Source organism: Muntiacus reevesi, chromosome 2 (assembly GCF_963930625.1).
Source record: "Muntiacus reevesi chromosome 2, mMunRee1.1, whole genome shotgun sequence".
Lineage (NCBI taxonomy): Eukaryota > Metazoa > Chordata > Mammalia > Artiodactyla > Cervidae > Muntiacus > Muntiacus reevesi.
The window spans coordinates 60,401,557-60,428,657 of record NC_089250.1 but is presented as its reverse complement, the minus strand read 5'-3'; the positions used below and the strand labels follow the sequence as shown (position 1 = coordinate 60,428,657).

The window sequence follows — 27,101 nt, the reverse complement described above, 5'->3', positions numbered from 1 at the left end:
CAATTGGCATTATAGCAAGCCCACCAGATGACGCTGGTGCAAGTCCAAGTTTGAGATTTTATTGCTTTGCTCTGCTCTGCCCCAAGCTCTCTCAGGGACACTGGGCCTGTCTGTTCACTTTTCTATGGCCAGTGCCTGGCATCTAAGAGGAGGCATGCATTGAATATATGCTGAATGCATCATAACGATGATAATGATAGCAGCTAGCTATTGATTGGGGACCTTCTGTGTGTTTGGCTATCTTCTGAATATTTTAGGAGTGTTAGCTCATTTAAGGTGCCACCCCCGCGATCGTTTACACGGAGAGTGAAGCAAGTTCCAAACGGGCAAGCGCAGTGCACAGGGGTCATCCAGCGGCGGTGGAAGACCCCGCTGGGAGTCTGGGTCTCACCGCTTTGCTGCTCAGGGTCCTGGCCTGGGCACAGCGATCGCTGGTATCCTGGGCTCCACCAGGGCGCCCCTGCCCCTCCCCACCCGGGGTCCGCGCGCGAGTGCGCGGCTCGGCCAGGGCGCCCCTGGGGAACCCGCCCGGGAGGAGCGCGACGGCGGCGCCCGCGGCCGGTGGCGAAAGTGCGACTGCGGAAGCGCGGCCAGGGAGGCCGGGCGAAGGAGGAAGTCAGGGGAGGCGCGGGAGCCTGGGGCCTGCGGGGCCGGGCAGACGCCATGGGCCGGCTGCACTGCACACAGGACCCCGTGCCCGAGGCCGTGGGCGGCGACATGCAGCAGCTGAACCAGCTGGGCGCCCAGGTGGGCCGGGCGGCCGCGGCGCGGGGCCGAGGCGGTGCCCGGGGAGGGCTGGCGGGTTAGGCCGCGGGCAGGCCGCGGTGCGGGGTGATCCTGGTTGGGGGGGGCGGAGGGGTTCGGAGAGGGGCGGAGGGGAGTTAAGGGTCTCAGGCCAGTTTTGAGGGCCGGGCGACTAAGGGAGGCCTGAGGCCAAACTGAAGGGTCCCAGGGCAACCTCGGCTCCCAGAAATGGTACTAGGAGACTTCCGGGGGTCCTGGGGACGAGGAGAGTTTGCAGGATCCCAGAAGAGGGGCTGAGGGGAGTCTTGATGTGACCGAAAGGAGTTTAAAGTAATGCACTAAGCGCTTTGGGAGGCCGATGGAGTTTGGGAGAACCGTAGAATTTGGTGGGTCAGGTGAGGGACTGAGATGTTTAGTAGGAAGACGGGGGTAGGGGGATCTTGGGGAGATTGAGGAGGGTCTTAACATCTCAAGGGGGCAGAAGCTGCCTGGAGTGGGGCACGTCGTCTGGGGATGGGATGTGGGTGCAGGTAATGGCCAAGCCAGAGTGGCTTTGTGCGCAGGCTGGTGATGACATCCTCTCCTCATCTCCACCCCACCCCCAGTTAAGGGAGATACTGGTAGTCCATGGCAACCCTCTCCAGTATTCTTGCCTGGAGAATCCCCATGGACAGAGGAGCCTGGCGGGGGCTACCGTCCATGAGCTGGCAGAGTCTGACACGGCTAAGCACAGCACAGCACTTGTGGTCTCCAAGGAAAGAACCATGTATCCTATACAGTGGAGGGCAAGTCCTTGATGGTCGTGGAGCTGTCAAAGGCTTTTTCTTACTCTTCAGGCTGCAGGTGCCAGCCAGTCAACCTTGAAGGCTTCCTGCCCCTGTGTTGTTTGGGAGGTCCCTTTCCTATCGCCAAGGCAGCCAAATTAAGCAAGTTAAAATGACAGGTCTCAGGATCACTGCAAAGGTGCATCTGTTCCCCCCACTGCGTTGTAACTTCCCAGGAGGTGGGGCCATTTTCTGTCATCTCAGCATCCTCACAATTTGGTATTTTCTCATGAAGGAACACTTAACTGTGATGGCAGTCATGTTCTACGGCCATGGTGTCCAAGAGAAATAAACTACAAGCCACAGGTCTACTTTTACATTTTCTAGTAGCCACATTTAAAAACTAAAAGAGGAAATGAATTTAATGTGCTTTCTTTAATCCACTATACCAAAGTATTATCATTTTCAGTGTGTAACCCACATAAAAAAATAGTGATGAGATGTTTCACTTTTTTTTGGTACTAAGGTTTTTGATTCTAGTGTGTATTTTAAAGCACATCTCAAATTGGATTAGTTTTTTTTTGTTGTTTTTTTTTTTGGATTAGCCTTTTTCAAGTGCTCAATATGGTTAGTGACCATTGTACTGTATAGCACAGTTTTAAGTGCTTTTATGTGTATTAAGTCACTGAGTTCTTGCAACTACCCTAGGAGTCAGGTACTATTACCATTCCCATTTTACAGATAAGAAAAAATGGTTTAGGGAAATAATTTGACCAGTTTAAGGGCACGCAGCCCTTATCAAAGCCCTTTGGGCCATTTTTCCCCCTTTTCTTGGGTGGTCAGACTTCTCTGAGTAGCCACTCTATTAGCTGGATTTCATTAGCTGCTAGTTTGGCTATTTCTATTAGCTATGACTTATTAGCTACTAGCTATTTCTATTAGCTAGTACTTTTCATTAGCCTTTTACTTGAGACCTAGGCCTCAAGGAGAAAAAGAGTCATTGTGTTAATGTCCGCATCACTATTTATTGCTTATTTGATAGATGTTTATCTGAATGCCTACTATGCACCAAATAGCCGCTCAACCCAGTAAAGTTTACGAAGTCTTGATGAATGAGGCCTGTTGTGCTGGGAAAGTTGTGATCTGCTGTGGCAGGTCAGAAAATGGAGACACGGTACATTACTAAGTGAATCTGCATGTTTTCTGTGATGCTGTGATCAGTTCTAGGTAACATGGAGCCTTGAGAGTAGGTGGGATTAAAATAATCATTTTTAGCATGGTTATCAGAGGAAATTAAGAAAAAATATAAAGAAGGAAACAAATGGTTGACAGTCTCTCACCTAGCAGCACACAAGTTTAGAAAATTCAGAGAGTACTGAAGGATACAAAATTAAAATAAAAATGCCTGTTTCTCTTGTCTCCAGAAATCATCATTTTAATAGTTTCTCATATATCTTTAAAGAAAAAAATCTGCATCTGCCATCACATTTATGGGTATCCTTTAAAAACTTTTGTTTTTTTTTTTACAGTAAAGGCATTTTGTGATATTCCTTGAAATGAATATAGCATAATTTAACCAGTCCCCTGTTAATAGACACTTCAGTTGCTTCCAGTTTTTTATTTTTGTTTGTTGCTGTCAACAAACTGCCTTGTTTATGTCTGGGTTTACTTTTTGGGACATCTCTGAAGGGTATGCTTCATGCAGTGGAATTACTAGGTCAAAGGGTTTGACCGTTTGAAAAATTAGACATGGATTAAAAAAAAAAAAATTAGACATGGATTGCCAAATTGTAATCCAGAAAGTTTGCTCCAGTTTATCTTCTTAACAGTGTGCAATCACGTCTGTTACTTTCCAACCCTGGTGCCTTCAGACTGTTAGTTTCGAAGATCTGACAAATGAAAAATGGTATCTCCTTTTTCTGCTGATTTGCATTTCTCATCTGGAATAATCTTGGGCATCTTTTCATATGTTTAACTGGTGAGAATTCGTTAAGATTTTGATTTCATGGCTAGTCCTGAGCAGGTAAGCATTCCAGGGAGAGAGAGTTATGCAGGTACAAAGGCAAAGAATGGGGAAAGTGTTTAGGGAAGATTTGTTCAACAGATACTTAACTATGCACTTACAATAATTAAGGTACTATGACCCTAAGAAGCCGGAGGAGAAACCTTCTCTGTTAAGACAGGTTTGTACTCCTTATCAAGATTGAAAATTCTAAGTGCCCCCAGGTGAGGTTCCAAGAGGGAGCCTCAGAAGTTAAGAATCTGGGTAGGTCCCTTTCTTGTTGGGAGAGTCCTGGTATCTGGGCAGGGCTTTGAAGGATAAGGAGGGTTTGGAAAAGTGGAGATAGGGGTGGGGGTTGATAACAGCCTACAGAACAGAGTAGCTTGAGGCTGCTCATGGGAGGAAAGGCAGGGATGAGGTCGCACAAGGAGCTCCATCCTGAGTGTTAGGCTGAGGCCTGGAAATGAAAGAGCAGCCTGAGGCCCTCTCAGCCACCCCATTTTTTTAAGAGGCCCTAGTGGTATAGGAAACATGGTTAGCCAAAAATGTGACAGTTCCACAGATCTGTAGGAAAAAAAAAAAGGAATAGAGGAAAACTCAGTTTGAGGACCCATTCTCAAACTAGTCTTGACTATTTTTGTTTTTACTCTGTCAACATTTGTGCAAGACTGATACCCATATCATAAATATCACAGAAAGAAAAACCCTGGACCAGCAAGGGTAGAGTGTTTCTGTGGAATATCCATGGAGTTTTGAGGAAGCAGAGACTTCTAAGATACCATTAGCTGGTGGGAATGTAAATTCATGCAACTTCTCTACAAGGCAATTTGGCAATATTTTCTCAGAATTTAAAATGCATGTATCTTAGAGAATAAACTAGTGGTTTCCAGTGGGGAGAGGGGAGTGGGGAGGGAGATAGGGACAGAAGGTTAAGAGACACAAACTATTATGTAAAAAATAAATAAGCTATCGTTAGGATGGGCTTCCCTCTTGGCTCAGTGGTAAAGAATCCGCCTGCTAATCCAGGATATATGGGTTCAATCCCGGGGTTGGGAGAATCCCCCAGAGAAGAAAACGGCAAACCAGTCCAGTACTCTTGCCTGGGAATTCCCATGAATAGAGCAGCCTGGCGGGCTACAGTCCATGGGGTTGCAAAAGAGTCAGACATGACTTAGCAACTAAACAACAACAATAATTATAAGGATATAATGTACAATACAGGGAATATAGCCAACATTTTAAAATAACTATAAATGGATATGACCTTTAAAATTTAGCAATTACTGTGTTGTATATTTGAAACTGATATAGTATTTTACATCAGCTATACCTCAATTTTTAAAATGTATATAGGACTTCCCCAGCAGTCCAGTGGTTAAGACTGTGCTTCCACTGCAGTGGGCACAGGTTTGATCCCTGACGGGGGAACTAAGATTTCACCTGCCATATGGCCTAGCATGGCCAAAAAAACAATTTTTTTAAAGCATATCCTTTCACCTAGAATACATTTTAAGAATACATCTTATAGACATACACATACATATTTCACAAAGATGTGGGAGGATATTCATTGCAGCATCATTTACATAAGATCAGCACATACACTAATGTTCATTTCTAGGGAGCTGAATTCTGCTGTCTTAACAGTTGAATGCCATGCGGTTGTTAAAAGAACTGAGTAGATTTATATCTGCTGACATGATTGATCTCTAAAGTGTAATTGAGTGGGAAAAAAGGTGAGGTGCAGGGAGTGGGTTCAGTATGATCCCATTTATATTTAAAAGAAACTAAAGAAAAATGAAATGATGGGAAGGCCACAGGGCTGTTAGCATAATTACCTGTGGGTAGTGGGATTGAGGTGGGAGGGGGCAGGGAGAGAGTGAGACATTTTATTTTATATATTCTTTTATGCTAGCTGGGTGGGTCTTTTTTAGAACTTTGCATGTATATTACTTTTACATTTTCAAAGACTAGTTTTATATCTTAGAATACATTTTAGAATAAAATAATACAGAGCCTTGCCAGGGGTTTATGTAAAGTTTATATGTCATGGGAAAAGGAGCAAGTGCATTTGACAGTCATATGTACAGTTTTGGGGGCTTTGAGCCGCAATATCTGCTTGTTGTCTTTTTTGTTTAAATGTTAAAGGTGGATCTAATGGCATAGTGACTTTAATTGTGGCTGTGGTAACTGCTACACATACATACATACATACTAGAGGCTTGTTGAACCTCTCGTCTGACACTCTACTGGAGGCTTTGTATGAGCCAGTTAGTACTGTTCTGGAAGCTATGTGTTATTACCTCTGTCTTTCTGATGGCGACTGAGACACGGTGAGGCTAAGTGACTTGCCCAGGGTCACCCGGATGATCAGAAGAACAGTGATTCACATCTGGGCCTTTTAAACTCTTGTGTCGTGGTTTCCTTCACTGTGCCACACACACCGTGTCCATCAGGAGAGAGCATGGGAAAGGAATGGTAAACGTCTCAGTCTGTGTGAGCTGCTGTGACAAAACACCACACACTGGGCGGCTTGGACAACAGAAATTTATTCCTCAAAGTTCCAGAGGCTGGAAGTCCAAGATCAGGGTGCCCACAAATTTCATTTCCTAGTGAGAGCTCTCTTCCTGGCTTGCCTTCTTCACACTGTGTCTTAATAGCATATGCCTCACAGAAAGAGCTCTGGGGTGACTTCCTCAGAACTTCCTGGTGCTTACAAGGGCACCAGCCCTACCAGATAGGGCCCCACCAGTATGACCTTTTTTTTTTTTTTTAAGTATTTTCTTAACTTTATTTCTCAGGAGGCTCTCACATATATTTTCTTTTTTTTTTTTTTTCATTTATTTTTATTAGTTGGAGGCTAATTACTTTACAATATTGTGGTGGTTTTTGCCACACATTGACATGAATCAGCCATGGATTTACATGTGTTCCCCATCCCGATCCCCCCTCCTGCTTCCCTCCCCATTATGACCTCTTTTAACCTTGTCACCTCTTCACAGGTGCTGTCTCCAAATACAGTAGTATTTGGGTTCAGACTTCAACCTATGAATTTTGGGGCACACAGATATTCAGTTCTTAGTAATATAGTGCTGATAAAGAAGTTCACATGCGCAAAAGAATAAGTGACTGACAACCCACTCCAGTATTCTTGCCTGGAGAGTTCCAAGGACAAAGGAGCCTGTCGGGCTACAGTCCATGGAATCGCACAGTCAGACATGACTGAGTGACTATCACTCACTAAGATAATGTATAGTAGCGTGTTAAAATTTGCTGTTCTGTCACATACTCAACAAGGTGTTTATTGTGGGGGAGAGAAACCCAGAAAACATGGATAGACAAAACGGAAGAAAATAAAAATCACCTAAAATCTTGCCACACAGAAGCAACTGCTTTCAAAAGCAAGGCAGAGGGGCTTCCCTCTTCCCTGGTGGCCCCAGTAGTTAAGACACCACACTTCCAGTGCAGGGGGCTCTCGTTCAATCCCTGGTCGGAGAGCTAAGATCCCACATGCAGGACCCCCCTCAAAAAAAAGTAAGGTAGAGAAAAAGTTCGTGTAGTATGCTACCATTTGTGAGAGTGAAAATGGGGAAAATGATATAATTGGATTGATTTATATTTGAATAATATGTGGAAGTATAAGCAAAAAGAGCGAGTGTGTATGTGCCTAGTCGCTCAGACATGTCTGACTCTTTGAGACCCCGTGGACTGTAGCTTGACAGGCTTCTCTGTCCACAGAATTTCCCAAGCAAGAATATTGGAGTGGGTTGCCATTTCCTCCTCCAGAGAATCTTCTTGACCCAGGGATCGAACCCACGTCTCTTATGTCTTCTGCATTAGAAGGTGGATTCTTTAGCACTTGAGCCACCTGGGCCTTACCAAACAAAAAGAGAAGAAAAAAAATAAAAACCTATTTCAGTGATTTTCCCTTTCAGATCTTGTTTTGGGGAAGGTGTTAGAAGGTATTTGACCCCTTGAGATTTATGTGTGAGCATGTGTGCACACTCACTCTCTCAATATGTATCTTGTAAGCATCCCAACAAAATATATGAGTTTTTCAGATAATCGAGTGGTATGGTTAGATGGACACTGGTGGTGGGTATTGTGAATATTTGTAACTTTTTTTTTCTTTTCTTAACTGAAATATAGTTGACATAGAATATGTTAGTGTCAGGTGAACTACATAGTGACTTGACATTTGCATACATTATGAAATGATCGTCATGGTAAGTCTAGTAACCATCTGTCACTATGCTAACTTTTTACAGTGTTATTGACCATATTCCTTATGCTGTATATTACATCCCTATGGCTAATGTCCAAACCTCTTAATCCCCTTAGCCTGTTTCATACCCCACCCCTCTCCCCTCTGTGTCTATGAGTCTATTTTTGTTTTATTCAGTTTTTCAGATTCTATGTATGAGATCATATGGCATTTGTCTTTCTCTGGCTTACTTCACTTAGCATAATACCCTCTAGATCCATCCATGTTGCTGCCAATGGCAAGATTTCGTTCTTTTCATGGCTGAATAATATTCCATTGTATGTATGGAGCATATCTTTATCCATTCATCTGTTGATAGACACCTAGATTGCTTCAGTATCTCAGCTATTGTGCCTAGTGCTGCAGTGAACATTAATGTGCTTATATATTTTCAAATTACAAATGTTTGTAACTCTATGATAATCAAAACTGATATCAACATCCATGTTCTCTTCACTTCTCTTTTTTTTTAAAAGATGAATTGTTTTATTTGGTGTTGCTGAGTCTTTGCTGCCAAGCAGGCTTTTCTCGAGTTGTGGTGAACAGTGGCTACTTTCTCTAGTTGCAGTTTGCAGGCTTCTCATTATGGTGGCTTCTTTTGTTCTTAGGGGGCTTCAGTAGTTGCAGCACGTAGGCTGAGTAGTTGTGGCTCCTGGACTCTAGAGCACAGGCCCGGTAGTTGTGCATGGGCTTGGTTGCCCCGCAACATGTGGGATCTTCCCAGTTCAAGGATCAAACCTGTGTCTCCTGCATTTGCAGGCAGACTCTTTTCCGCTGAGCCACCGTGGAAGCTCCCTTTTCTCTAAGGGGTTGTGGTTGGATGGGACGGTGAACACTGATCAGGAGTAGAATTTTCTGATGTTCTGTGTTCTTCTCTTCACAGCAATTCTCAGCCCTGACTGAAGTGCTCTTCCACTTTCTAACTGAGCCAAAAGAGGTAAAGTATCTTGTGATAAGGAGAGTTCCCAAGTGTGGGTCTGCGGTCCTGAGGTGCTTGAAGTGAAGGCCTGGTTTGTGCTGTCCCCCGCCTGCAGGTGGAAAGGTTTCTGGCTCAGCTCTCTGAATTTGCCACCACCAACCAGATCAGTCTTGGCCCCCTGAGAAGCATCGTGAAGAGCCTCCTCCTGGTTCCAAATGGTGAGTAGCCCCTCCTAGCAGCCGAGGCCAGAGACATTGTTTGAACATTCCCTCAATCCACCGAGTTGGCAGGCATGCTCTGGGCACCAAGCCAGAGCGTTTGGTAGGGAACCAGACATGGGCGGGACTGCAGTCTAGGCAGGGAAGCCAGGTAAACAGACAGCCGTGGGAGAGCGTAATTGCAGTCTGCATCCCCACTTCGGTCCCCAGACTTACCTTTCCTCTGTGTGGTAGGTGCAAGATTGAGAGTAAGGGTTTCTAAACTTTTATAGCAATTTGACAAAGTTTCTCTCTTTTTAAAATATTTATTTATTTTTTATTTATTTGGCTGCCTTGGGTCCGAGCTGCAGCATTCAGGAGCTTCATTTCGGCACACACTCACTAGCTGTGGTGCACGGGCTTAGTTGCTATTGGCACCTGGGATCTTAGTTCCCCGACAGAGGATGGAACCCTCGTTCCCTGCATTGCACGGCAGATTCTTAACCACTGAACCATCAGGGGCAGTCCCTTGACAAAGTTTCTTGAATCTACTAATTTAAAAAATGGGGCTTGCATTTTTTTTTAATGTGGTAGAATATATGTAACATATAATTGACCATTGTAACCATTTGGAGGTTTTTTTTTTCCCCCAGAATGTAAACATTAATCAGTACATGTTTTGTGGCCAGTTTTGGATACATAAAGTTTTTTCTAGCAGGGTATCATGCCTGCTAAACAAGAGTGAAGTTAAATGCAGCTCAACAAAAACCTGAACTAATGAGAGTCTCACAATCTTTTAATGATTTATTAGGGTAATCATGGCATAGAAATTTATCTGAATTTAAAATTTTTTTTTGATCCATTTATTGGATGAGTCTTTAGCTCAGTTATCCTCACCCTTATCCTTGCTAAGACTTTAGTACATATTTTGTAAGAACAAGAACATTTTCTTTCATAACTGCAGTGCAGTTATCAAAAGCAGGAAGTTTACACTGATTTAAGACTTTTATTTAATCTGTGATGTGTATTCACATTTCACTAAGAGTTATTTGAGGCTTATATTTTGTAAGCGTTTTTTCATTTCACATTTCTAGAAATTAATTTTCATTGTATGGTACAAAAATATCAGTCCATGGGAGATTGAAAATTTTTTAAATAGGTTTTTTGATGCAGATAGTTTGAGAAGCGGGGTTTGCTTTAGAGCAGTCAGGGAAAGATTCTAGCCAGGAAGGAGGTGATCACAAAGGTTGAACTGCAGGGTTATCCGCCGTAGCACTGTTTATCACAGAAAAATTAGAAGCTATCCAGTTACCCAGCTGTTGAAAATTGGTGTGATGTGCTGTGGTCCAGTTTTGCAGAGTATGGTGGTGGTGCTTATAGTACAGAACGTGCCAGTCCGTGCAGGAGACGTAAGAGATACAGGTTTAATCCCTGGGTCGGGAAGATCCTCTGAAGGAGGACATGGCAGCCCACTCCAGTATTCTTGCCTGAAGAATCCCATGGACAGAGGAACCTGGTGGGCTGTATAGTCCAGAGGATCACAAAGAGTTGGACACGACTGAAGCAACGTGGCACACACGCATGGTAGTGATCAAGAATTCCGTCTGAGTTAGTAGGAGCTGGGTGTGAACCCCAGTCTGACCCTTGATAAGTAGTGTGGCTTTGGTCCCCAGTCTCTTTCAATCCCTAGCAATAATCCTCCCCCAGCAGTTGTTCCACTCTATCTAAGCTTGTTTTTGGTGTGTGCATGGGGTTGTTTTGAAGATTACTTAAGATAACATAAATAAAATGCTGAATAAATATTAATAAATTAATGTCCACCGACTCAATGGACCTGAGTTTGAGCAAGCTCCTGGAGTTGGTGATGGACAAGGAAGCCTGGCATGCTGCAGTCCATGGGGTCGCAAAGAGTCGAACATGACTGAGCAACTGAACTGAACTGAAATAAAATACTTAGCACAGTTCCTCAGCAAAAGGTTATTTTTCACGTTATGTATTAATATTAATTTTTTTAACATGTTGTTGAGAAAAATGTAATGATATGGAAAACCTTTCACAATATTCTGTTTAGTTCTGTCTGCCACAGTCCTATTTTTGTGTAAAAAAAAAGAAAAGTTAACTGTGGCTCTGTCTGGGTGATAAGACTGCAGATTATTTTACTTGTTTATTTTTAGCTAAGTATTGTCTTAAAAGTTGCTAGAATTAATTTGGCTATTTAATTAAAAGTTAATTTTATTTAAAGAGAGGTGACATTTGAGCCCAGGCTTAAAGAATGAATAAATGTTGACCTGGCTGAAGGAGGTGAAACAGCATCCTCAGTTTGCATATTTTAAAAATTAGTAATAAGCTGATCTTCCCAAGATCTCAGCCTAATGGTGCATTAAAAGTTGGGAACTTGATTTGTTTGTACCATCTTGTGCTCCTGAGGGTTCAGGGTGTGAATTAGAAGATCCGTGAGATTTCCAGCTGTGGAATTTTATGATCCTCTGTGAGATTCTTGCCTTCTTTGCACTCATGGGCGGTTAAAAGCATCAGAACCACAAAGCTGGATGGGAATTGCAGTCTTCTCTGGTGGCTCAGATGGTAAAGAATCCGCCTATAATGTTGGAGACCTGGGTTGGATCCCTGGGTTGGGAAAATCCCCTGGAGAAGGGAAAGGCTACCCCCTCCAGTATTCTGACCTGGAGAATTCCATGGACAGAGGAGCCTGGTGGGCTTCAGTCCGTGGGGTCACAAAGAGTCAGACACAACTGAGTGACTTTTACTTTCACATAACACAAGAATTAATTTTCATTGCAAACTTAAAACTGCAGAGCTCTGGACAGTCAAAAGGGAAATTTCCTTTTTACTCTCGTCTGACTCTTGTCTCTAGAAATAATCACAGTATAATTTTGGCATGTATCCTTTTCTATTTTTATGTATACCGACAGACAGAGCCATATATATTCATGTTGTTTTGTTTTTCATCAGTGGCAATAAACCACAGAATTGCTGTGTGGCTTGCATTTTTCCATACCTAGTACATCGTGGAGATTTCCCCACATCAACTTCATTCTTCTGGTGACTGCAGTGGACCTTGAACTGAATTAATCTTCTTTTACTTAAACCATTTCCTGTTGCTGGACATTTTAGTTCTGACCCTTCACTCTTGAAAGTGTACTGTACCGCAGTGAAGATCCTTAGGGAATCTATGTGTTTAGCATGTGTGAGCATTTCTGTAGGACAGGTGTCCAGCTTATAGAACCAGGAGTTTTTATCTTCTGTATTCTCATTGTCCAGCCTAGACCTGTGGGAATGAGGAGACCTGTGAGCTGTTGTGGGCACTGACTTTTCAGGAGACCTCTGTCCGTTGTCCCTGCCTCCATTCTTTCTGGTCTTCATCATCTCTGCTCCCTGCCCCCACTCACTCCTGCCAGACTGCCTTAATTCTGCTCAGTTCTGTGCTCCAGCCCCAGTACTACCTCTGCAGAAAGTCTTCCCAAACCATCTCAATCTGTGTTGACCTCCCCGTCCGCTCCACAACGGAGATAGATTCTTTTATCTGCAGCCCTTTTTGAAGCTTAATCATTTAGTCATCTGTTGATCATGCTGTTTTGTATGTATCTATCTCATGGCCCTAACAGATAATTCCTTGAAGTCATGGGCGGGTCTGTACTACTTTCCTAAGCCGCAGTTAAAAGTAAAATGATGACATAGAACAAGAGCTTTTGATTCATGCTGGGTGACTTGAGCTGAACTTGGGAGACCCTGTGACCCTCCCAGGGGATGTTGGGTGTATCTTCTTCAAGCAGGATTGATGAGCACTGTTTATAGCAGACCGTTTTCTGTAGGTCCAGAGAACACTGAGGTGTGCTGAGTACACCTCAGCACAGGCTTTGCAAGCTCACTTGGATTTGAGTCTTGGACATATCACTTTAGGTAGCTATTTGGCCTTGGACAAATCAGCCTCTTGGGACCTTGGTTTCTATTTGAAAAATGGAGTAGTAAGGGCAGTTTATGGTGATGGCTTTAGGAATAAATGAGTTAGTATCCATAAAGCACCTATACCATGCCTACTGAACTTTACAGTGTTTATTTATTTATTTTTGGCTGTACTGGGTCTTCACTGCTGCATAAGCTTCCTCTAGCTGGGGTGAGCAGGGGCTACCCTCTAGTTGCGGCATGTGGGTTTCTCATTGTCGTGGCTTCTGTGGTTGTGGAGCACAGGCTCTAGGCGCACAGGCTTCAGTAGTTTCAGCACCCAGGCTAAGTAGCTGTAGTTCCCAGCTCTAGAGCACAGGCTCAGTAGTTGTGGCTTACGGTCTCAGTTGCTCCACAGCATGTGGGAACTTCCCGGACCAGGGATGAAACTGGTGTCTCGTGCACTGACAGGCAAATTCTTTACCACTGAGCGACTAGGAAAGCCCTACATTGTTTATTGACAGTTCAGTTAGTTTCTCTTCTGTGCCTCGATGTCAAATCACCAGATAAAACATCCCTTCCCTTAATGGAGAGGATCTGAATTCTCTTGACTGTTTAATCCAATTCAGTTCAGTTCATTCAGGCAGTCATGTCCAACTCTTTGCAACCCCACGGACTGCAGCACACCAGATTTCCTTGTCCATCACCAACTCCTGGAACTTGCTCAAACTCATGTCCTTCCAGTTGGTGATGTCATGCCCCAAAGCTTTTCAAGCTTTTCAGGTTCTAGAGTTGAAGTCTCAGGTTTGCTGAACTCCTCAGTAGCTCTCAACAATTTCTGTTTGTTTTACTCTTTTTTTTTTTTTTTTGTTCTCATGCAATCTGACTTTCCCCTTCCTACAGACTTCAAGAATACTGCATTTCTTCCAAAGCATCTGCTGATCATCTGAGGTAGCTTGTAAGTCTCTTGGCCTCTTCCTCATCCCTTGGCCTGATGAGGGATTATCTTTTCAGTCCCAAAGGCTGCCATCCCAGAACAAATTCTCGGCGCCTCATGCCTTGTTATGGCAGCAGCCTCTCCACTTCTGTCTCCCATCCAGATTCTAGTTTGCCCTGAAATACAGAACAGCTTGGACCCTGCTGCTCCTCTCAACTGTTTACTTTGCCTAATGGACTCTGCAGTCCTTAACTTGGCTTTCGAGGCCTTCCCCTGTCTAGTCTGAAAGTTCCCTCTTTGCCTTCTCCTTGCTGCATCCTGGTGTGGCTTGTGCAGTAAGACCTTGCCGAGGTATGGCTTGTTGGAGTTCAAGGGACCCCAAAGACCTTCCAGATCAGTCTTCCCCAAATCGGTGTTTTCATCCAGAAAAAACTTCAGTGGCCAGGCAGGGTCAAAAAGTCCTGTCCCTGCACCTCCCAGCCTTGGAATCTTGGAGATTCACACACATATTAACATATCTCAGTTTCTGAAAAGCCCGGCAGTAAACTGGTTAACCTGCTTAACCAGTATCTGCAAAAGAGTTAACCCTGGAACTCGTCTTTTTGGGGGCAGGAGTGAGTGGACAAGGGGAGGGTTAAGTACAAGCTTTGTAAAATGCTGATCTAGTCTGATCTTTGCCTTGGAGATAAAGAAACAGAGCCCTAGAGAGGGGAAGTGACTTGCTTTAGATCTTATAGAAGAAAAGCTGTTGCTGCACCCTCCTTGATTAGCTCAAAGCTTGTGGGTTTTGGGGTGTTTTTTTAAATGTTTTGCTTTTACTCTTTAGTATGTAATTCTTAAAAGCACCTGAGGGCTTCCCTGGTGGCTCAATGGTAAAGAATCCACTTGACAATGCAGGAGACATGGGCACGATTTCTGGTCTAGGAAGATCCCACATGCAGCGGAGCAGTTAAGCCTGTACCCATAACTATTGAGCCTGGGCTTTAGAGCCTGGTTACTGCAGCTACTGAGCCCATGTGCCTTAGAGTCCATGCTCTGCAACAAGAGAAGCCACCACAATGAGAAGCCCACGCACTGCAACTAGAAAGAGTATCCCCTGCTTGCTGCAACTAGAGAAAAGCCCTTGCAGCAACAAAGACCCAGCACAACTAAAATAAATAAATAAATAAATAAAAATAAGTCCATGAAGAATTTTCTCTAAAAAAAAAAAACTTGATTTCAGTCTTTATCAACTCATATCCAGATTGCTTCACCTGTGCCCTGCCTACTTCAACTCATTGCTCTCCAAACTGGATTATTTTTAAACAAATCTCAGACATCCTATCATTTCATTCAATTCCTAGTTGTGTATCTCTAAAACATAAAGGACTTTCTCTTCCTTATCAAACCACTATGCAATGATCATATCTAAAATTAAAATACAAAGTCAGAGTTCAAACTTCCCCATTGTCTCATCCATTTTGTTTGTAAGTGTTCTCATTAAGATCCAGATAAGGCCCCCACCTTGCATTTGGTTCCTGTGCGGCCCTTGTATGCTTACTTCACAGCTCTGAGACCTTGAGCCAAGTCATGTAGCCACTCTGAGAATCAGTTTCTTCAGGAATAAAATAGAGCTAATACTAGTAGCTCATATTGTTTCAAAAGTGGAGAAAGATGGCAATCCAGTGGTTAAACTTCGCACTTTCAGGGCAGGGGTCCCGTTCAGTCTGTGGTCAGGGAACTAAGATCCCACAAGCCATGCAATGCAACCAAAAAAAATAAAAATAATTTTTAAAGAATTTCTTTTAAAAAAATGGAGAAAGATAATAAATGTAAAGTGCTTGCTTCAATAGTAAGTGGTTGTAGCTATACTGCTGTTAGTATTGATTGTCATTATCATTGTGAGTTGTCACCTAGAAAAGATTACAGATAACTTTGCTGTAGGGTCATAATTTAAGCTGGTTTCTACTTTAATATCTGGCCCTTGTGGGTGCCCAGTAACTGGTTGTTATTTATTCATTTATTTATTTGGCCGCGCCAGGTCTTAGTTTCGTCATGCGAAGGGATTCTCTTGTGGTGTGCAAGCTTATTTGCTCCTCAGCATGTGGAATCTTCCCAGACCAGGGATCAAACCCATGTCCCCTGGATTGCAGGAGGATTCTTAACCACTGGACCACCAGGGAAGTCTCCACGGGTTGGTGGTTTTTGTTTTTGTTTTTTTAAAGAAAAAGTGATAACTCCCTTTCCCCACTCCCAAAGGAATCTATCTGGCTGGGCCAAAAAAGGAACAATCAGCATTGAACAATAGTCACAAATGGTATTTAATCAAATGCTGTACTAAGTTCCCTGGGGGTTCCCAACCTTACCCTGCTCTATTTTCTATGTGGCACTTCTCAGTAATACTCTACATGGACTAATACTCTATATAGAATCCACTGCAATGCAGGAGGCCTGGGCTCGATCCCTCGGTTGGGAAGAATCCCTGGAGAAGGGCATGGCAACCCACTCCAGTATTCTTGCCTGGAGAATCCCATGGACAGAGGAGCCCAGTGGGCTGTAGTCCAGGGGATCGGGAAGAGTCTGACATGACGAGCAGTGACTAACACTTTCACTATATGACTTACCTACTTGTTACATTATTGTTACAATGTATTATATGTGTTATATTGTTATCTCCCAAATGATTGTGAGCCTCAGGAGGATAGAGTTCAGTTTTTCATGCATTCCAACATCCAGCTCAGTGCTGGCACATGGCAGTCTCAGGACATCTGTATACAGGGACTGTGACCTCTGTTTGCACGTGAACCTTGCAGGGCTGGATTCAGCTGGTGAGCCTTCAGGGTCTGTAATCACTGAATGAATGGGACTCACGTGCTCTCCCATCTGATTCACCAAGGCTTGGTTCTGTTCATTGGACTTCCCTTACTACTCTGAAAAAGCTACGTAGGTTTTGGCTAGAAGAATAGTGTTTGCTAACTTTCCAGCCGTTTCCTGAAACCCTCTGCTTTGTCACCCACACTATTTGATGGCAGTGGGGGTTTGCCTAAGGCAACTGTTCCAGTGAAAAGTGGAGCTCAAGGACTTATAAACCATCCCAGATGGTTATCTGCATTTAAAGGACATTCTCAGATTTACCCTAGTGACATGTTCTAGTGACTACAGCCCTGGAGTTGAGATTTTTCGGACTGACATGGGGTCAAGGTTGCAGCCCTGTCTTGTGCTTACAGGACAGGGGAATCACCAAAGGAAAAAGCTGAAAAAGAAGCTAAGGGCTTGAGGCCTAACATGATGCAAATATGTGTATTTCTTTTTTTTAAGATCATGGGTGTGTTTTTTTTTAAACATTTATTCATCTATTTGGCTGCGCTGGGTTGTAGTTGCAGCATGCAAACTCTTGGTTAAGACGTTGCATCTAGTTCCCTGACCAAGGTTTGAATCCAGGGTCGTTGCATTGGGAGTGTGAGTCTTAGCCACTGGACCACCCAGGAAATCCCTCTATGTATGCTTCTAAAGTATGGCTCCTGCCTGTCTCAGGTAGGGAGGTGCCATCAGGACAGAGAACTTGCTTTGGTCCCTGCAGCTCAGTAGTCACAGATGTCAGTCACTGGTTGCGGCCTGGTCTTACTCCCCGACAGCATCTCAGAATGACCTGGAGTGGAAAGAGCCTGAATTTGGAGGTCAGCTGCCCCATAAGCTACTTTCTCTGCTACTTCCCTGCTGCGTGGCTCTGGGCAATACATTTAACCTTTTATCTTGGGGCGGGGGGTGGGCAGGGCTTTTTTTTTTTAATTATAGAGAAGCACAGGAAAGAAAACAAAAATGACTCACAGTTCTACCGCCTTCCTATTAAATAAGAAGTAACATGCAGCTAGGATGTTTTTAAATGACACCAGGAAAAAAAGTCCCACTCAGTCCCTTTCCTCAAAGGTATCCTCTGTTTTGTGGATATTTTCACCAAAAATGTACCTTACATCTCTCAATTTAGCCATAAGATAAGCATATAATTAAAGCTATAAGTAAGAATAGATAATATACCCTTCTTTGTTTATCCAAAAGGGACCACACTAAGCAGACTGTTCTTAGCTTTTCTTTTCTTTTAATTATATTTTGCAAATAGGCAGGTCAGGAGCTACCTTGTATAGCATTCCGTTGTACGGATTCTTTCCTTCAGCATGTGTTTAATGAGTTGAGGGCCAACCAATGAACAGTGCCTGGCACTTTTTTTTAGTAACTGAGGACACAGCAGTGGGCAAAACAGACCAAGTCCTTGTTCTCAACAAACTGACTTTTATGAGCAAATTGACAATAAATATATAGCATGAAGTTGGGTAGTTATAAATGCCATGCAGAAAAGGATACTTGAAAATCGGTCAGGGACCCTTTCAGAGGAGGTGCAATTTAAGCAGATTCCTGAGGAAAGTGAGGAGTGAGCATGTGCAGATTTGAGGAAGCGTGTCTCTTGCAGGAGGAACTGCAAGGGTGAATGCATAGAGGTAGGAACCTGCCTAGTAAATAATGGGAAAAACTGAGTAAGCGAGGGAGAGAGCAGAGGGTTCTACAGAAGGACAGATCCACAGGGCATCGTGAGAACTTCGGGTTTTACAATGAGTAGAACAGGAGCCACTTGAGGGTTTTGAGCAGAGAGGAGACACGGTCTGACCTAAGTTTTAACAAAAGCACCTTGGCACCCAGGCTACTTGTGTGGACACACCAAAATCAGTGTACTGTTGCTGAGTTTTCGTCTCTCCTGCCCACACTGCTAAAGAGCTTCCCTTGTAGATCTGAGTGTATTGGGTGGGGGTGGAGGGTGGGGGGCAGGGCTATAGGTGAGCTCTTAGCAGTGCCGTTGTCAGCTCTGGATTTGCCAGATCCTCTCCCCGCAAAGTTTAACCTTTCTCACCTTTAATTTCCTGGTAAATTAAAAGTTACAATGGTATTCTCCACCTTGGAGTATTTGGGGATCATCAGACAGAATGTTGGATTTGAACTGGGTATAAACTAAGGAGCGGCATGCCAAGAGTTGATTGGAGCGACTGGATGTAACAGCCTTCTTGGAGGGCTTTTATGGCTAAGGTTTCCTGGGGTCTCGCCTTTTTTTTATTTCCCTGTGGCTTCCTTGCTCAGTCTGATTTTGGAGATAAAAGGTTTCCTCCCTTTGTTGACACCGTTGATTTTGCAGGGGACAACAGCCTTTAGGATTGTTTTTCTGGAGTGGGATGGGGGTAGGGGCTCAGGTTTAGGGTGTTACTTCAGGGCCCTCCCTGGACTGTGGTAGACAACTTCTTATTGTTTGATTAGTCATCTTCTGGAGGACTAAGAAGTGGAAAATTTTAAAGCTGTTGCCAGATCGTGACTGGAGGCTGTAGCCTGCAGGTTAAAGGTTGAGAAGCCCAGATCGCTGGGAGCACTTTATTTTCAGAAATGAGAGCCTACAAGCAGAACAAAGGAGGTGGGTGCAGGGCAGGAGTAGGAGGGTGGGGTTTCCCAGGGCTTCTGAGGGGAGGGGCTTGACAGCCCCTCCACAAGTGACTTGGCAGCTATAGAGGCTGAACTGCTTAGTCCATCTGGGTTTGCTTCCTGAGGGCTGACCTTCTGGGGCAGGCTGTCCCGTGTGAAGACAAGAATGCTCTGTAATCCGCCCTAACCGGTGCTGTGACCACTGGGCCTGCGTGGCTCCTGAGCATTTGGAGCAGCTGGTGCAGCTGAGGAACAGAACACTCCATTTCCTTTCATTTTAATTCGTTAACAGTTAAAGAGGAGAATTCCCTAGCGATCCAGTGGTTAGTACTTGGCACTTTCACTAACAAGGGCCTGGGTTCCATCCCTGGTCAGGGAACTAAAATCCCACAAGCCATGTGGCAAGGCCAAAAAAGAAAACGTTAAAGAGCCACGTGCGTTTGGTGGTCACAGATGGCACAGTGCCAGCTTCAGGCTGTTACCCCTGTGCCCGCCTGACCTTGAACGCCCCCACTTGGCTCCAAGAGTCTGTGGCCTTATTTCCTCAGATGAGTCACCCCCTCCCCAAGTCCAGACAGTCGTTGGTTTTGTCTGTAACTTCATCTATACTTTCTGCAGGGGCCAATGCTTGTGTGGTACCTAAAGTGAAGTGGAAGTTGCTGAGTCATGTCTGACTCTTTGCGACTGTAGCCCGCCAGGCTCCTCTGTCCATGGAATTCTCCAGGCAAGAATACTGGAGTGGGCTGCCATGCCCTTCTCCAGGGATCTTCCCGACCCAGGGATTGAACCCAGATCTCCCACATCGCAGGCAGATTCTTTGCCGTTTTGAGCTACTCAGGAATCTGCCAAAAACGCACCCTAAAACGTGCTGCCTTGATCCCCCTCGTCTCCTTCCTGCCTGGCTGGACTGAGATCACGCGAGTGAGCTGAGTCTGTGTGTTCCCTTTGTCGTCCCTGTCATTTAAGTCGTGCCTGTTAAATACTTCCTGCCAGCGGACTGATTGATTTGCCCTCTCTGACTGATTTTTCTCATCTCCCAGGTGCCTTGAAGAAGGGTCTCACAGCCGAGCAGGTCCGGGCCGACTTCATGACTCTGGGTAGGTGACCACCCCAGGTTGCTCAGGTGACAGGCCCTGCGAACCTTCCTGTGGTCATGTCTCCCTTCTGTTCTCTTCCAGGTCTCAGTGAGGAGAAAGCCATCTACTTTTCTGAAAAGGTATCAGGATCCCTCTTAATCAAAGTGAATTAAGATTGTTTGCTTTTATTTCCTGAAAACATACAAATGGAAAACACCAACCAAGGAAAAACCATCCATCATCATATGTCATTTCCCAGCTTCGAGTTTTTCACTTGGTTTCATGCAGAGGACATACATGCATGAAAAACTATTCTGTGCATCTAATATTTTCCCTCTGATTTGACTAAATATAAATATCATACAGTTTTTGTTCCAACCTGGATTAAATCTTGAAATAGAAGAAGATTCCTGCTGCCCCTCTCGACCTGGATCTGTGCACACAGGCCGAGCCCATGCCTCTAACACTCTGCCCACTGTCTGTGTAAAGGCTAAACACGCTGCGTTGGGGGCAGTATGAAGAGGGGTTTTTTTTCCATTGTGATGACTTTGGCTTTCTGCTTTTGTTCCAGTGGAAGCAGAGTGCCCCCACCCTCGCTCGATGGGCCATAGGTCAGACTCTGATGATTAACCAGCTTGTAGATATGGAATGGAAATTTGGAGGTAACCAGTTAGAGCCAGTCCTGGGTCATTTGGGTGATGCAGGGTTGGGTGGCAGAGGCTCTCAGATGACTTAACTGGGGAAGCGGGATCCGGTCCCCTAAGATTGTTGGGTCCAGCAGCTGCTTCCCTGTGTCACTGTCCACATTCAGCAGCTCTTTCTACCCACGGCTGTCCGTGAGTTCACTTCCTGAAAAGCACAGTCTGCTGTCTTCATCCTGGCCCCCACATGTCTCCTACTTTACAACTTGCAAGATTGGGCTCTTCAGAGTTGGTCTTCAACCAGCCACTTACTGTTTTTCTCTTTTGTGTCACAGTGACGTCTGGGAGCAGCGAACTGGAAAAAGTAGGAAGTATTTTTTTACAAGTAAGTCTTTTTCTGATCTCTGAAAATTGGGAGATTTTTGACTTGGTTATAAAGTATTAAATCTACATTCTACAATATTCTAATGCAATTACTCACTCAGTCGTGTCCAACTTTTTGTGACCCCATGGACTGTAGCCTGCCAGGCTCGTTTATCCTTGGGATTTCCCAGGCAAGAATACTGGAGTGGGTTGCCATTCCCTTCTCCAGGGGATCTTCCCCACCTGGGGATTGAAACTGGGTCTCCTGCATTGCAGGCAGATGCTTTACCGTCTAACCCAACAAACCTACCTTGGGTTTCTTTAATATCCAGTTAAATGGATGTTCCACTGAAGTGCCTTGTGTATTTCAGAGCAATGTGGTCAGCCAAAGATGTGATTACTGACACGCTTTCTTTCAGATGAATAGGATCTGGATGTTGTTCTTGAAAGTTTTGATTGTTCCTGTCATCATGGGAATTGTTAGAAGTTTTGGTGTTGGACAATCTAGACTGCTCATGAGTATCTCTCAAGACACTGGATGCTTTAATGTTTCCGTGAAATTTCAGGTTTCAGGAATTTCTTTGCCCAGTTGTCATCATTTTAATTTAAATATTTTATTTCTTTTTTTCCTTTTTTGGCTCAGTTGAAGTTGGTGATTAAGAAAGGAAATCAAACTGAAAATATATACATAGGTGAGTCCAAAATCCCATTTGAGTCTTTCCACTTTTTCTGTTTTCTTCAGTCATTAGGCTCCTGAGTGTGTGTTAGTTGCTCAGTCGTGCCCGACTCATTGTGACCCCATGGACTGCAGCCCACCAGGCTCCTGTGTCCATGAGATTTTCCAGGCAAGGATACTGGAGTGGGTTTCCTTCTACTTAGGCTCCTGAAGCCCACCACTAATCATTTTTCCATAAAAAAAGTTATAGTCAGACTGTGGAATCTCCATTCTGCCAACTTTGCTCTCCTAAATGATAAGCCATTAGTTGGAGACCCCACAGTCAATGAACTTTTTGCTAACAGGAAAGGATGGGATAGGAATGTGAGCGAAAGTCGCTCAGTTGTGTCTGACTCTTTGCGACCCCATGGACTGTATCGAATTCTCCAGTCCAGAATACTGGAGTGGGTAGCCTTTCCCTTCTCCAGGGGATTTTCCCAACCCAGGGATCAAACCCAGGTCTCCCACATTGGTGGCAAATTCTTTATCATCTGAGCCACAAGGGAAGCCCAAGAATATTGGAGTGGGTAGCCTATCCCTTCTCCAGCAGATCTTCTGACCCAGGAATCGAACAGGGGTCGCCTGCATTGCAGGCAGATTCTTTTCCAACTGAGCCATCAGGGAAGCTTGGGGTAGGAATGGTGAATTTCTAAGAGCGAGAAGCTCTGGGGCTATGGGAATCGCATCAACTGTCCTGAATGGCACTCTTTCATCCCTTTGTGCTGGGGAGTTAATGCCATTTTAAATCTCCTCCTCCACTTTTTTTTTTTTTAATGGAGCTGAGAACTCTCTGTGTTCAAGGCTTCAGTTCTTTATTATGATCAATTACCCATCCAGAACTGCTTAGAGGTATTTAAGTCAAAAAATAAAAAGGAAGTCTCTGGGTGGAAATTCGTTTTCTTGGATGATTCTGTGGAGTTGGAAGCATTTACCTGAAGCCACATTTTCTCTCCCCAGAATTAACCTTGCCCCAGTTCTACAGCTTCCTGCACGAGATGGAGCGAGTCAAAACCAGCATGGAGTGTTTCAGCTGATTTCTGTCCCCGCCTAGCATCTCCACCTCGCCCCCTCCCTGCCCCCTCCTCTTTCCCGGTGACCCGTTCTGAGAGGCTGCGTGGCCCCCAGGCCTGTGGCCTCTCCTCTGGGCCTGCCTGCCTCTTGGGAGCCCAGGTGCAAAGGTTTCTGAAAAACAAAGGACTAAATACTTAAGGAGCCGGACAGGATGACCCTGAAGAATCTTCGTGAGGCACCCTCCACCGCCTATCTCCCAGGTTACTGTTTAGATAGTCAGAAAGGTGATTGCATCTCAGATGCAGGGGAGGAAGTAAGCCAAGTCACCTCCCCTTCAAAGCTCCAGAGTACACAGATAATCTGTTGCTCAAGATACCAACACTGATGACCTTCCCTACAAGACAGCAAGGGCTTGTTTATGACTAAGGAAGAGGTGAATTTCATGAATGACCCAAAGGGAGGTCCCAGCAGAGTTCCTACAGGAGTTTGTGGTGGTGGGGCCTTGCTGATTGGTCTTTAGTGGACACCTGTGTAAGAGTATGGGCTGGGTCTGCTCTGAAAAAAAGCAGGCTTCACTTCAGGTTTTGCCCCATTGTGTGTAATGAGGCGGGCCTTTTGAGGTTATTTCAGCTTGTTTTGGTTCAAGCTGACCTTCTGTGGTGGTTAGATGAAGAATAAAAAAGGTTCTGAAGAACAGGTCTGCATCCGGTTGTCTCTATGCATGGATTAAAGAGTCATTTGCCTTGCAGAGAGCTAGTGCTCTCATCTTCAGAAATTATCTTCCTGGTTTTAGTGAGGGCCCTGGGTCTTCCATGAAATTCACTGTAGTCCCAAGTGGGCATTTGTAAGAGCAGTTCAGGGGAAACTCAGGTCAAAAATATGAAAAGTGGAGTAGATGAATATTTTGTGTTCAGATAACTTTAGTACCAACCTGGCATGTGACTTCTCTTCTTCCTACCTCTCCCCTCCGCCTCAGAAATTTTTTAAAGTTCTGAATGGATAATACATGCCCATGATTCGAAAAATACAGTGTAAAGTAATTCCTTCTCCTGCCCACTCCCCACTTACCTAGTTTCCATCCCTGTAGGGAAGCCCTGTCTTTAGTTTATTCTGTGATCACGCATTTGCAAATATATAGGCACAGAGTTTGACTTTTCTTCCTACACAAATGGTAGCATCCTATATACACAGCATCCTGCATCTTGCTCTTTCCCACTTCATTTGGAAATCACATCAGAACAAAGAGAGCAGCCTCATTCTTTGTAACAAATGGATGATTTATTTAACCGCTTTCCTGCTGATGGGGTATTTAGGTGCTTTCCATTCTTCTCTTATGAACGATGCTACAATTGAATTTTTTTTAAATATTTATTTTTGTTTTTCTTATTCGGCTGCACCAGGTCTTAGTTGTGGCACTCGGGATCTTTTGCGGCATGTGGGATCTATTAATAGTTCCCTGAAACCGGGGGTCAAATTTGGGTCTCCTGCATTGGGATTGTGGATTCTTAGCCAGTGGACCACCAAGGAAATCCCCTGGGTGTTTTTTTCTAATACATAAAATACCATTTTGCATGAGACGAAGTGTATTTATAAGGTAAACATGAAAGTGAAAGTGAAAGTTGCTCAGTCTCTTCTGCCTCTTGTGGCCCCATGGACTATACAGTCCATGGAATTCTCCAGGTCAGAATACTGGAGTGAGTAACCGTTCCCTTCTCCAGGGAATCTTCCCAACCCAGGGATCGAACCCAGGTCTCCCACATTGCAGGTGGATTCTTTACCAGCTGAGCCACCAACGTACGGATATGGAATTGCTGGGTCAAAGAATACGTACATTTATCAAAGAAGGTAGAAGGAATAAAGCAAAAAGTCCCTCTGCCTGGTTTCCCATCACTCAGTTACCCCACTGCCCTCCTCCAGCAGGTAACCCTGCTATCAGTTTCTCAGCTATCCTTCCAGAGTTTCCCCTCCACACACATGTAAGCAATAGGAATTTTAATATTTTTGTTGTTTGCACACTGTACACATTATTCTTTTTTTTTCCACATTATTCTTAATATATCTTGGAGATCTTTCCATGTCAGTACATAAATAGACTGCATCGTTTTCTGTGACTACAGCATATTCTGATATGTGGATGGGTTATAACCAGCATTTGCAATTTTGATAAATAGTGCAGGTATTAGTCAGTGTTCTCCAGAGAGCAGAACCAGCTGTGTGTGTGTGAGAGAGAGAGAGAGAGAGAAAGAGAAGGAGAGGATTGATTTATTTTAAGAATTGGCTCACAGGATTATGGAGGTTTGGTAAATCCAAAATCTGTAGGGTAGGCTGGCTGGCTCGAGACCCAGGGAAGAGTTGCAGATCCAGTGCAAAAGCAGTCTGCTGACAGAATTCCTTCTTGCTGGGAGGAGGCATGGGAGTCAGTCTTTGGTCTAATAAGACCTTCAACTGATTGGATGAGGGCCACCCACATTATGCAGGGGAATCTACTTTACTTTAAGTCCACAAATTTAAATGTTAATCTCATCCTCAGAACACCTTTATAGAAACATCCAGAATAATGTTTGGCCAAATATCTGGGCACAGTGGCTCAGCCAAGTTAACACACAAACCAAACCATCACAGTGGCAAACTCACCTTTTCAGTGTGTGTGTTAGTTGCTCAGTCGTGTCTGACTCTTTGCGACCCCATGGACTGTATGTATCCTGCCAGGCTCTTCTGTCCGTGGAATTCTCCAGCCAAGAATGCTGGAGTGGCCTGCCATTCCCTTCTGCAGAGAATCTTCCTGACCCAGGGTTTGAACCCAGGTCTCCTGCATTGTAGGCAGATTCTTTCCAGCTGAACTACCAGGGAAGCCCTGTTCAGTTTATGGAAGATCATTGCCCACAGGTCCAAGGGAGAGCAAGTCAGTGCCTTTGAACAGAACTTACAAAGGTGTCTATGAGGTTTCGTGTGCCTGACACCATAGGAATCTAATGTAAAAAGAATTCACAGAATGTCAGAACAGGAAGTTACCTAAAGTGCAATCTAATTAAATCCATTTGTATTACAGAAGGGGAAACAGACTAGAGAGCGAAATTGGTTGCTGGCCAGTGGTCTGGGCTGCCTTGTGAACCATGGGGTCTGCCTGGTTCAGAAACAGCAGAATCCTGAGAGACCCAAGAGCCCAGCAAACTCCCCAGGGCTGGATTGCATCTCTGTGAGACCTGAACCTGGGTCCACTGGGTGGATTCTGACCAAGGAGTTCCTGGCCCTGCCCACTTCAGGCTCTCCTGCCCACCTGCACTGCCGCAGTGGCTTCCTGTTGGTTCCACCCCAGTTCTCAGCTTTCCAGTTTCTACAGCCTGGCCTGTCCCTAGGTGAGCATTCTCCCGGGCAAGACTCACAACCAACAGATCCAAAGCTCATGGCTCTGCCGGGGTCCTGGATAAAGTGCGAAGCCTGACAGTCTGGCCATGCTTGTGTCTCCCACGGCTCCACTTCCTCTGCCTCCTGACAAGGTCCTACACCAGAGGGTCTGGTCCACCATGAGACCATCAGCCTCTCCTGCCCTTGGGATCCAGTACCTCCCCACACCTCTGGATGTAGCATCCTTGACAGGTCTGAGGGCCTCCCCTGACGGTGCCAGGTCTCGACTCCCTATCGCTCGGCTGCAGGGGCCAGGAGTGCAGGTCCTGGAGTCACATCTCTCGGGTTCCTTTCCTGGCCCCTCTACTCACTGCCTGTGTGACCTCAGGCAAGCTCCTAACCTCTCAGAACCTTAGTTTCCTCTTTTTAAAATGGGCATATGGGACTTCCTTGGTGGTCCAGTGGCTAAGACTCTCAGCTCCTATTGCAGGGGGCCCAGGTTCGATCCCTGGTTGGGGACCTAGATCCCATATGCAGCAACGAAGACACAGTGCAGCCAAATAAAAAAAAATAAAATGGGTACAGTTCTGGGACTTCCTGGGAGGTCCAGTGGTTAAGACTCCGTGCTCCCACTGCAAGAGGCATGGGTTCGATCCGTAGTCAGGGAACTAAGACCTCGCAAGCTGCCCAGCGTGGCCAAAAATTTTTTTTTTTTTTTTTTTTTATTTTATTTATTTTTTTTTTTTCCAAAAATTTTTGAAAAATAAAATGGGTATGGTTCTTGCCT

The 27,101-nt window shown here is 44.7% G+C and overlaps 1 protein-coding gene across 1 annotated transcript; it reads left to right on the top strand.

Annotated features, from left to right (window-relative positions):
• The first annotated feature begins 576 nt into the window (after positions 1–576).
• Positions 577–23,663, top strand: COMMD7 (COMM domain containing 7). The gene is made up of 9 exons (XM_065919747.1): positions 577–747; positions 8,658–8,711; positions 8,809–8,911; positions 20,204–20,260; positions 20,342–20,379; positions 20,811–20,901; positions 21,216–21,265; positions 21,887–21,935; positions 22,916–23,663. The coding sequence occupies exons 1-9, from the start codon at positions 664–666 to the stop codon at positions 22,990–22,992; spliced, it is 603 nt and encodes a 200-aa protein (XP_065775819.1). The 5' UTR covers positions 577–663; the 3' UTR covers positions 22,993–23,663.
• Positions 23,664–27,101: the final 3,438 nt, after the last annotated feature.